Source organism: Sinocyclocheilus rhinocerous, unplaced genomic scaffold (genome assembly GCF_001515625.1).
Source record: "Sinocyclocheilus rhinocerous isolate Xijiao unplaced genomic scaffold, SAMN03320098_v1.1 scaffold61, whole genome shotgun sequence".
Classification (NCBI taxonomy): Eukaryota; Metazoa; Chordata; class Actinopteri; order Cypriniformes; family Cyprinidae; genus Sinocyclocheilus; species Sinocyclocheilus rhinocerous.
In genome coordinates, this window is record NW_015640445.1 from 2304800 (window position 1) to 2317744 (window position 12945).

The window sequence follows — 12945 nt, forward strand, 5'->3', positions numbered from 1 at the left end:
TATATATATATATATATATATATATATATATATATATATACATATATATATGGGTCAGTATGATTATATATGGGTCAGTTTTTTATATTTTTTAAAGTCTCTTATGCTCACCAAGGATGCATTTATTTGATTAAAAATACAATAAAAACAGTGATATTGTGAAATGTGATTACAATTTAAAATAACTGTTTTCTCAGCTGAAAATATAGGATTATGTTTGATATGTTTTCACATTTTCATGAAAAACCCTGCTTGTGTGATATATTTATTTTAAGAAATTCTCAATGTTATATTTTAGAAAACAGAATAAGGGGCAATAGTCTGTTTTATTTTTCCATACTTATCCAGAACTGAAAATCACTAAAATCAAATTCCATACTTTTCCATACTATGTATGAATCCTGACTCTAACTTACAGACCCCTAACCTTAAAACGGTGTATGGTGTATAACTGGAAAAAAGGGGAATTTTCTGTATTAAGATTATAGTAAATAAACAGACAATTTAATTTTCATTATTTCATAATATTTTACCACAAAAAACACATTGTCGTTCGCACAAGTCATTCAAATTCTAACTGCACCTAAACCCATATTTAATGTTTTTGTGAATGAGGAGTGTCCATTTTAGCATTTATCTCATTTGGCTAGCTTCTACTGAATGACTTGAATGACAAATGCATTTCTACCTACTGTAGAATTTGATTGGACATATGGACCTGAGCTTTAAAGTAAATGATATTGAAAGCCTGTTAATAACTAAGCCTATTAATTAAAAAGATAAACCTATTTATTTTGTTCAATTATATAGCTGTATTTTATTACTTGCACTTGGCATTGCACACTGTACGTGCGACCCCGTGCGACCCTTTGCATATAAATATGCAGTTACAAATATGGAGATTATCAGGTAAAAGCATCAGTTGTCTAAAGCCACAATGTGCTGTTGACATTCCAACTGCAACTTCAGCATGTGATGGTGGTTTAAAGTCTTTCTGCAGGAGACGTTCAGGCTGCGGGTTAAACATACAGAATCAAGCTGAGCTCTGCTGATTACAGCCTGTGTGCTTGTGCGTGGCACTGCATTGTGTTGCAGCTGAATGTCAGTTTAGTCTCCAGTGTGGAGTCAGCGCAAAACAACCGCCCCATCCCATCTCAGAGAGAGGGACAATATACTGCTGTCCCGCCAAATGCAATATAATCACACCTCTCATTGATATATGGGGAGAGGGAAGGAGGAGGAGGAGGGTGAGTGAATGAATGTGATCTTGTTCAGCCATAGACTGTATTCAAAACAGAAGCAATATTTAATTTGAAGAACAAACAAAACATGCAGTCAAAACGGAGGTTTGAGGGTTGGAAGTAGTGCCAAATGCTTTAGACATGGAGGGGGACCCCAATATCCATAAGAGCCACGCAAAATAGGTTGTTCAATGAAAATTTCTCACATTTTTACATTTAATCCAGCCCAATCTTGAAAGTTTGGTTTTATTTTTGCATAGAGGTAGAGTTCACTGAATATGTCATAATGTTGAGTACTTCCATCCCTTATAGCTGTTATTTGTTCATTTCAAATTAAAAATAGCATCCAGTGGTTGTGAATGAATCAGTGTTTTTTAAGCAAATCTTTTAAAGGGGTCATATGATGCGATTTCAATTTTTCCTTTCTCTTTGGAGTGTTACAAGCTCTTGGTGCATAAAAAAGATCTGTAAAGTTGCAAAGACTAAAGTCTCAAATCCAAAGAGATATTCTTTATAAAAGTTAAGAGTTAACCCCGCCTACCTCACAAATGCAGACATGGTTTTATGTTGACGCGGCGCGATGCAACGTAACGTGTAAAAAGACAGTAAGTCAGTCATTATAATCAGTAATTATGTCCCCACTAGATGCTACAAATGCCTCGTTTGTAATGGGTTTTAATGTTTTTGTCTCGTTGCTCCGGCCGGGACACGGCATCAACAGTATGGTGAGGGGCGTAACATTTCCGTCACACGCTTGAGGTATTCGGCCAATCACAACGCACTGGATAGCTGGCCAATCACAGCACACCTCGCTTTTCAGACCGATGAGCTTTGTAAAAATCGACACGTTTCAAAAAGGCGGGGCATAGAGGAGAAACAATAATGTACAGTATGTGGAAAATAATGTTTTTTTTTTACTTTAAACCGCATAAACACATTTCATTACACCAAATACACAAAATAATGTTCTTTTTTAGCAACGTCATATGACCCCTTTAAGTGAACAGATCATTTCCACATACTAACACACATATTTTGTTCCCTGAAGTATCTTTTTTTAAAGAATTAGACTGCTATCCTGCCTTCAAAGTCATGAGCAAATCACATTTGGAGCCTTAAAGTAGCACTTTTATTACATTAAATTAAACACTCTTTCAAGAGCCTCTTATTAGAGTTTTAACACACAAGTTTTAACAAAAAATAATGCTTGTTTTAGTATTCTGTGCAATTCTGTTTTTTAATGAATTGGTTGAGTAAATGATTCAGTGAATCATTCATAACAGAAAAAGACTTTACTTATAATTGCCAACAAGCAAAATTATATAAGGCACACTGAGTGAATCGGTTCACAAATATGAAATAATCTTTTTAGTTAATATGACCCAAAAGATTTGAGTTACGGGGTGCCATCTATTCTGACTAAAGTCAAACAAAAAGCGTGCGTACTATATGTAGTATACCTGTAGGTACGTGATTCTGTTCTGTACTAGGTCAGACAGTTCTTTAGCTTCTTTCTCTCTCCAATCTCCAGCACCGTCCGCCTGGCTCAGATGATACAGGTCTGTCATGACGGACCTAAAGATTACATAAAGACCACTGTAAAACACAGCTCAAAACTCCAAACAACTGCATCACACCATTTCTGCTAATTAAACCAATTGATTATGGCTAATTACAGAGCATTTTGTTAAGAAATAATATCAAATTAGTTTTACAGTCACAAACTAAAGTCAGCCTGGCCTATGCACTGTTAATCATCCACACTACAATTAAAAGCGCTCTAGTAATGACTTCATTTTTTAGCTTCTGTTCAGCATTACATGGACGTCTTTTTTCTGAAGTGCGAGCAAACACGCTGATCTAAACATACACACCCATTAAACCCCAGTAATGGCATTACTGCCCCATGAGATTACATGCTGTTTAGAAAGAGATTAGAGATGGAGAGAATTTTTCCTCTTTAATAAAATGTAGCACATGATTTGGACAAGTGAAAATGAGCTTGCACAAAAAAGGAAGTAAAGTCTGCATATATGTGCATTAGGGCTGTCAAAATGGCTGAAAAACTAAATTCGAATTTTGTACTTAAATATGATTAAAATTCTAATTATATTCGAATTTAAAATGCATAATTTCGGTTAGGGTGAAGAAAATAGTGTTGGGTCGTTCTTGATTCGTTCATTTTTTATTAGACTCGGGAAGAACGAGTCGTCTCGGGGAGTGATTCGTTCAGTCGCGCATGCGCAACATCCTATAGGTTCTGTACTGGAATTAGTCAAGTAGTTCACCTGTTTTGAGTCTTCACGTGACAGCCCCATAAGTTTAACCAATGCAGTCTGAGCTAAAATGATCCGAACTTCCCATCACTAGAAGAAAAGCTTTTGGCTTCTCTTCTGAGGCCACAAGAGGGCGCATCGAGCAAAATATTACTAATGCACGGTTATTCAAAGCATGAGATAACATGACTATCTGTGGAAAAAAAGTGCATAATGTTTAAAATAATGTTTATAAACCAATTATAATTAATTAAGTTACCGAAAGCCAATCACACAGAGTACATTTTTCATTTAAAAACATGAGATGCAGTGGGGTGGGGAAAAAAATCGCCATAAAGTCTCGAGATATGTTTTTTCAAAGTTAAACATGCATTCATTTTACATGGCTTTCTAAACATGCGGCTCTTTTGTGCAAGACGCGAGTGCAACGGTGATAGATGTCCTCTGATGCACACCTAAAATTCGAATGCAAAAACGTTGGATTTTTATTTTAAATTCGACGAATATTCGAAATTCAAATTTTTTTTTGACAGCCCTAATGTGCATTATGGATATGTATTCCTCCTCTACGCTGGGATTCAAAAGTATTAAACAGTTATTCATCTCTTCTATTGTACAACAAAATGTTTTGAGGCCTTGGATATTTAAAATGTGGAGAAGAGGCCCCTGAAGTGAATTTCAGTTATTGGTATAATGTAGATTTGATGAGAGTTGTATAGGGACCACCTAATCATTTCAAATGTATCCAGGCAAAGTGTTTATATTATGATATCTCCCTTTTTTTTTTTTTTACATCTACTGTTGCATTTTATGTTGACTTAATTTCATAATTAACAGCCATAATGGTTCAGACTGGTAAGTTATTTTAATTAATTCATTCAGTTGAGGTATTTATCATAAATTGACAGGATGCTGTGTTTTTATGTTTAGACACAAAAATATGACCTTAAAATTCTCTAAAAATCAATTCCACAGAGCAAACATAAATAAGTTAATTTCTCATACTGGTGAGAGCAGTTTATTTAATTGGAAACACATTTACACTACCGTTCAAACGTTTGACTAAGATTTTTTTTTTTTACAATTAATACTTTTTAGTAAGTCTTCAGCGGGTGTGCCTAGGATGGCCACCAGATGACACTGTTTTCTGTGAGCACATGGCTTGTGTTGTGTTTGTTTGGTGCCATGTGCTCTCTCCTGTCTATTGTCTTGCCCCGCCCATCTTGTTACCTCATTATTGTTTAAGTTGCTCCACCTGTGTCTCCCTCGCTAGCCTCCTCATTTGGTTTCCTATTTATTCTCCTGGTGTCTGTAATCCTGTGCTGATCCGTCGTTTTTCATTGTGTGTGTTATGTCTGCATGTAGTGCAGTTCCTAGCCTGCCTGTCTGTTTTTCCCCCTCGGGGTTGTTTTAGTTTGTTTTTGTTTCATTTTATTATTAAAAGAAAGAACCATTCATCCTGCACTTGAGTCCTCGCTTCATCTCTCCACACGCACCGTGACAGAAAGAAATTAAGAAATTGATACTTTCTTCAGCAAGGACAGTAAAAACTGACAGTAAATACCTTTAGTGTTACAAATTTGTATTTCAAATAAATGCTGTTTTTTGAACTGTCTAGTCAACAAAAAATGCTGAAAAAAATCACAGTATACACAAAGCAGCACAACTGTTTTAAACCATAATAATAAGAAATGTTTCTTTAGCAGCAAATCTGCATATTAGAATGATTTCTGAAGGATCATGTGATGCTGAAGACTAAAGTAATGACTGCTGAAAATTCAGCTTTGTCATCACAGGAAAACATTTTTAAAATATTTATATATTTATTAAAATAGAAAGATTTTACCACCTCAAATATTTGAAAGGAAGTGTAGCTTTATAATGCAGACTTATCTGCTGTATCGGCCAATGTCATTATGAGTGAATTCATTATGTACAGGTGCATCTCAATAAATTAGAATGTCGTGGAAAAGTTCATTTATTTCAGTAATTCAACTCAAATTGTGAAACTCGTGTATTAAATAAATTCAATGCACACATACTGAAGTAGTTTAAGTTGGATGTGTGTGTATAACCTCTGCTGGTGTCTAAGGTCCTGCAGGAGTGTGTCCACATGTTTCTGTAGTGCTCCAGTGTCCACCAGTGCTAGTTTCTTCAACTCACTGCGAACAAAATACCACAGTTCCCTCACGCCGTTCTCCACCTTCCTCCTTAGCTCCTCCTGGTCCTTTCCTGGACCTGCACACACACACACACAAACAAACAAACATTCATATTATTTCAATGCTAATTGAATTGTTACTACTGAGATGAAAGACCAATATAAATCAGCCAGGTCCACTAAATGGCCTATATCTCTACATTTTGTGATTATTGCCATCAGCCGATAACCATTTTTACCTGTCACGAGGCAGATAATGCACCTAGTCAAAACCTAGTCTGTTTTCATGTTTTTGAGAGAATTTTGAGTCAGTACAACTTCAAAAGTGACAGCAAAGATATTTGTTACAAAAGTTTTCAATTTCAAATAAATGGTGTTCTTTTGAAATTTCTATTAATCAAATGATACAATGATCAGAGTTTCCACAAAAATATTAAGCAGCACAACTACTTTCAACCTTGATAATAAGAAATGCTTCTTAAGCACCAAATCGGCATATTATTATTATGATTTCTGAAGGATCATGTGACACAGAAGACTGGAGTAATGGCTGCTGAAAATTCAACTTTGCCATCACAGAAATAAATTACATTTTAAAATATGCTAAACTAGAGAACAGTTTAAGTTGTAATAATATATTTCACAATATTACTGTTTACTGTATTTGTGATACAATGAATGCAGCATTGCTGAGACTTCTTTCAAAGAAACATTACAAAATTTTACAGGCCCCAAATTTTAAATGATGGTGTATACTGTCATTTAATTTCAACAATTCTGAATACGTAATTTGCTCATTTATATAAAATCAAATATAATAACTCTGCATTATATACCATGCTGTCTAGATACCTCTATTGACACCATTAATAAACTCATATCACCAGAATTGAAGAAGGTGCAACAACTAGCATTTGGGGAATTATATACATGGATGGAGGATACAGTGAGTATCACCTATATCACTAAATTACATATTGACGTGCTGGTGCCGGCAATATGACAGAATGTATGTGTACTGTAGACTGTGTGACCTGTATATGTGAGTGAATGCACAAAGATGCGTGTGGGATTAAAAAGCGGTGTTATTCAATAAGGGTATCAGTGGCTGTAAGACAATCCGGCACACGGCTGTGATCCTCTGTGTGTAGTGTTCCACTTGTTCTTCCTCTCAAAAGATCATTCAGTGCAATACTATAAGGACTGCTGACCCAGAAACCAGCCACAGAGAATGTGTGTGTGTGTGTGTGAGGCAGGTTCAAAGCTTAATAGCATCATAAGTTAACCAGTATCCCTGGATCATCTGCTGGTCCACATAATATATATAATGTATATGTGTGTGTGTGTCTGTGTAGAAAGAAGGCAAAGGTTGGCTAGAACAGTGTTTCCCAACCTTTTTTTAGTCGCGGCACCCTTTGGAAATTTTAACAAATTTGTGGCACCCTACAAAATTAATTTTGTCACAATACTTGAATTTCTAACTTCGATATGATACCTTGAAAAGTATAGATATTCGGTACAGCAGGGCAGAACTGCAGAATATACTGTAATACAGGTATTTTGAATATTATTACCTATTATTATTATTTATTATTTATATTTATTAATATATTATTCTTTTTTGTCCATCAATGGTGGCAATCAGTAGGCTAATTTCTAATGAAGAGGCCAATTTATATGACAGATTTTCATGTAGTCTTTTATTTATATGTAAACATTGTTTAATTACCATTATAACTAGCTATCTCACAAATTTTTGCTCACTCAGTGTTTTTTTAATTTTACAGTGGGGTAATTTTGGTGCAGTAGCACGAGATAGCTTGATTTCAAACTTTGAATTGAATAAAAAATGACAAGAAAGCAGTCAGTAATAAAATAAGAACAAATAAAGAAATTAAAAAGCTTTTTAGTTTTTCAGGTAGGTCTAACAGTAGGGTTAAGATATTAAAATTATTATTATTTTTTTTTTTTACCAATTATCCAAATAATGTTTAATCCTAGAAAGCTATTATTATCAGAGGACACGTGAGCATAACGGTTAGCAGATCAATGAATGAGAGGGCAGCATTACCAGAGTTGCCCATATACCACACCATGTTACAACACAGTAGGGCTATTGCTGAGTGGACTTTGCTGTTCTGATGAGCATGAACGGTATGGAGCCAAGGAGCGACTGAGTGGAGCGCACACGCATAGAGCGGGATAATATGCAGAGCGTCACACCATGTGAAAGTGAAACCTGAGCGGATGAACTAATTTCCGTCAGCCGGAATTTCGGTGCATCTCTAATTATTGGCGACATCAGAAATGGATATTATATAATAGATGCTTTTTTGAACATTTTAGCAATTTAAAAATATAAAAAAATGATTTTTTACACGGCACCCCTGCTCTCGACAGACAGCACCCCGGTTGGGAAACACTGGCATAGACAACCCATTTTAAAAACACACACACACACACACACACTTTTCATCCATATTAAAAGGTTCCTATTAATTTGACACGTTTCATCTTTCCTTCACTCAGCATTAACAGCAAGCCATTACAGCACATCTGAAAAAGAGCTGTCAGCCCTCACATGCGTGTGCGTATGTGCATTTTCTTAACTACACTTTAGGATGTGCAGAAGTTAACTAAATCTGACAAAGTCTCCCTTTGGAGGTGTTTAGAGACATCCTTAAGGTACAAAAACTAAAATTATCGTTTCTAGTTATACTTTGGTTTGGATTAGTTAATTTGCTTTATTTATTAAGAAATTAAATTAAAATGTATTTTCTGATACTTAAAAAAGAATTATAAGAAAGGCTTATATATTAAGATTTTTTTTTTTTCAAACAAAACAAATCTGACTAAAAAAATTAATGACTTTTTTTGGTTTAGCCACTGACTTTTTTTGGTTTAGCCACTTTGGCAGGCAATTGTACATTTAAAAATTTGATGTTAGCTTTACATAAAAACTACAGAATTGCATAGTTCATTTAGATAATTGCGGATATTTACACACCATCAGCAGGGAGGCTGCGGTAAGAGTTGATTTTCTCCTTAGCTCTGATCAGTTGTTCTTCAAGGTTGCGTAATTTACCCACGGCTCCGGGACCACCATCGGCCTGTCCTTCAGGTAACCTGGAAGACAGAGAGAGAGAGAGACATGTTAGCATGACCATTGCCAGGGGAATCGACATATTCTTACGCTGTGCGTTAACGCTTCTGAACATTCAAGCTCGTGTGAGAGTGAACGTGTGGCCTACTGGGTCAAGGTGAATTGTGGTTGGCTAATTTCCCAGGGGTCTTTGCTCCTTGCTTCCAGTGCCAATTTAATGCAATGATCAGTTGCTGCAGCCACTGCGGGCAATTCATTTGGTGGCAGGGGCTATTCATCACACACAGACACACAAACAGTTGACCGAAGCCTGCCCAGCGTGGGCTCCTGACACACACACTTTCATCTAATAAACTTCATTACCGACGAACATCCCAAGACCTGAACCTCCATCATTCCCTGACACTCCTTCAGAGAAATCTAGTTCATTTATGAGATGACTTCCTTTGGTAGACAACAGATCCTGCATATTCTCTCTCTCTCACACACAATATTAGTTTAGCTATCGAAATACTAATTCTATTGCTTTTATATAAAGCTAATTATAATTTCAATACAGCAGGGTTCTCAGACACTGAGGGCCACCAAGTGTTATTCTTCATTAGGTGCCAGATGAACAGGTACAACAAATACAAGTGGTTTTACAACCATGATTTTTAACTACATGCAGTTATGCTACATTTATACATGTATTAGTGAATAGGATTGTTGTGTGACTCATCTCTCCCTCTTACTTGCATACTGCACTGCTGGTTTAGTGGACTAATGATGCCTTGAATTGCATTGCTAGGGAACTGCAATATTCTCCTAGCAGATCAGGCAGGTAGTGGTCACATTAAGAGACCACAAACCTCACAAGCTGCGACGTGACTATCAAAAGTACTTTAAAGGGGTCATATGATGCGATTTCAAGTTTTCCTTTCTCTTTGGAGTGTTACAAGCTGATTGTGCATAGATAAGATCCCTGAAGTTGCAAAGACTAAAGTCTCAAAAAGGTGTCCATGTGCATGTTGCATGGTGGCTGTGCATTCAATGTAGACAGCTCACTTTATTATAATAGAAGCAAAGTGGTTTTGTTGCATTGACGTTGCATGCATACAGTGAAGAGGCTTTTTGTGTTTTAGGCAAAAAATAAAAAAATAAAATAAATTAAACCTTTTTGTGTCTTAGGCCTATAATAAGCCATACAAAAGAAAACAAACCTTTTGTGTTTTAGGCCTATAATAAACCATCTAAAATAAAATAAATAAAATAAAATAAACCTTTTGTGTTTAAGGCACATAATAATCCATGCAAATAATAAATAAATATAAATAACCCTACAATAAAATGGCATTAGCATTTTTACAATAATAATAATAATAATTTAACATGTTTTATATTTTTCATAATAAATTACGAAATTATTATGTCTCCAAATAACCCCTATGAGAGACACAAACAAACAAACACACACACACTGGGGGGGGGGGCATCACAGAGCTCAGTTCTCCCCTTTTTCTCATGCACAGTTCTGTGTCCTTGCAGTGGGTTTGTAGTGGAAATCTGAGCCGTATTTGAAATGTGTTTGACATGAATGGAAAGCATTGTGGAAAAACTGCCTCACCTAAAAGAGAGAGAGACAGCGATAGTGAGACAGAGAGGGAGGAAAAATGAGGACAGGGCAGCAGAAGTCTTATCTGAGGAGAGAGGGATGGAAATGTATTTGTGGGAAGGCGTGAGTAGGGTTTTGAAATGGTAAACAACACATTCCCATTTCACCTGGATGCAAATGGTCATGTGGATGTCTGTCAGCAGAAGGAGCAGAATGAAAGACAGAAAGGGAAAAAGAAGGATGGGCGAAACTGAAAATGAGGAGGGATGCTGGAATTGGAGAAAAATTGCGATGTCAAACATTTATGTCATTCTTGGCTGGTCAAGGACGAAATGAGAAGAGAGTGAGAAAGGAAATGAGAGAGAAGGGGTTTGTGTGTGAGAGAGACGAAGGCCTTGAAGAGTTTAGTTTATGTTTATGCGGTTTGTTAGGCGACATACTGCATTAAAAAGAACTTTGTTAAATGAACCCAAATTGCTTTCTTATTTAGGCCAGAAACACGCTCTACTCAAGTACACAAATGCAGACGTTACTTTGGCGGTGATAAACCTCGGTTCTGAAAGAGGGGAGATACAGTTACCTTCAAATGTCTGAGCTATTAGAGCAGATACAAAAAAATGCAAAAACATGCAAAAAAAAAAATTGTTAATCAGTATTTTTGTTTGCTTTAAAAAATGTAAACATCCTTAAAACAAGACCAATTTAACTGAGAATCACATTACGATATTATTAAGACTTGTTTTCAAAGAATATATTTTAGTTTAAGTTTATGTCATTGGCATTTTTATTACATTTACTCTTAAAGCAAGCATGCCAAAAAAAAAATATATATATATATAAATACTAAAGTGAAACAAACTTTACAAATGAATTGATTCCCATGAAAAAAAGCTTATATTATTAGGATGCTTAAATATTTTAAATGAAAAACACACGCAAATACTGATTAAGAAAATGTTTTAATATAGTATGTGGATTGCAATATTTTCTGTGTTGGATTCCACTTCAAAGTTTTTATACCCTGCCTTCCCACGCTAACTTCCCTCCATCTCGGGGTCTTAGATGTACATCACTGTTTATATAGTGTGAGTGTCCACTATAGCTGAACCCGTGTACAAAGTGAAAAGCACTTCCAAAACGACTGCAGGGATTCCCTCGAGAGGAAATGTTTAGGGAAGTTCACAGAATGTATGTCTAAAGCGAATTGCATTGCAGTGGAATTCGTGTAGCTAGAAGTATTTATCTTCATGTTTACTACTGTTTAAAAGTTTGGGGTCGGTAAGATTTTTCTAATGTTTTTGACGTAAGTCTCACCAAGGCTGCATTTATTTGATCAAAATACTAGGCGTGGGACAATATATCGATATGGCGATATATCGTTTTCCTTCTTCATGCGATACGAGAATCAATATCTGGTGCCAAATATCGATATTTTACTACAATACAATACTACAATTTACTACAATATATTACTACAATAAGGCGCTCTATATAGATTTCCCTGCTCCCAGCATCTAAAAAATGCGTGGAAATCGCGGCCACGCCATTTTCACCTTCTTTTCAAAGCGCTCTGAGCAACCATGAACTGCGTTCTCTATGAAGATGGGGAAGCACGAGGAACCGAAGGATAAACAGATTTCCAGCCACTGTATTAGCTCTACTGCTCTATATATGTTTATGGAGATAAAAGGAGATGGAGATAAAAAACTGTCCCGGAACAGCTATCAGCGGGAACTGTAGGCATTGATCACGTTATTATTGCAGAGCGCATATTGAGTCCGTGAGTAGCCTAACCTCTCCGCTCAGATCGCAGGTGATTTTCCCTCACTATATGAATGAGAGAGAGCGGCGCCGGCACGTCCAGTTTTATGTCAACAAAACTGGATGCTCTCCCTCTCTCTCAGATATTACAAGTGCGCGTTAGGGCACCGACCGGCAGAAACATCTGCACCTATGGCATGGACGACGAAACAAAACCTCGTCAAGAGCCGTAATGCGGCGCAGAAGTGTGCAGTGTGTTTGCTTGCCGCACGTCTACATTTGAAATAACGAACCTGAGCGCGCAAAAGACGCGATGTGAATGGCTTTTTCCCCCCTGCATGTCATGTGCGCAGGGCTCCGTTTTTATGATGAGAGGAGAGGAAAGGTTGAGAAAGCACTCCAGGTACATTTTGAAATGTACCAGGTTTATATATAGGCTATATATAGAGTTGATAAGCAGTTAAATGTGTTGGTTTACACACAAAGAAAAGAGTAAGCTTTTAGTAAGTCCAAGAATAAAATGATTAATTTCCTTAGCATGTTAAATTTGATTTACAGAACAGTTTGGACTTGAATGAAGAGAGAAAACTTGCACTTAACCTTTTCACAGGCATTTTGTTTTCATAGTTAGACAGATATTGTGATGTATCATTATAGAATTGTCTAGCAATATATCGATTATCGCAGAATTGCGATATTATCGTATCGTGAGCCATGTACCGTGATTTGTATCGTATCGTGAGGTACCCTGTGATTCCCACCCCTACAAAATACAGTAAAAACAGTAATAGTGTGACATATCATTACAA

General features: G+C 36.3%; 1 protein-coding gene across 2 annotated transcripts in view; it reads right to left on the reverse strand.

Annotated features, from left to right (window-relative positions):
• The window catches only part of LOC107752771 (alpha-(1,6)-fucosyltransferase-like), an 88988-nt gene that overhangs the window by 10624 nt on the left and 65419 nt on the right, over positions 1-12945 (reverse strand). For both annotated transcript variants that reach the window (XM_016568832.1, XM_016568831.1), the window contains 3 exons: positions 8686-8804; positions 5593-5755; positions 2702-2816 (listed from right to left, as the gene is read on the reverse strand). In XM_016568832.1, coding sequence (XP_016424318.1) covers positions 2702-2816; positions 5593-5755; positions 8686-8804 — 397 coding nt within the window. The remainder of the gene's footprint in view (positions 1-2701; positions 2817-5592; positions 5756-8685; positions 8805-12945) is intronic.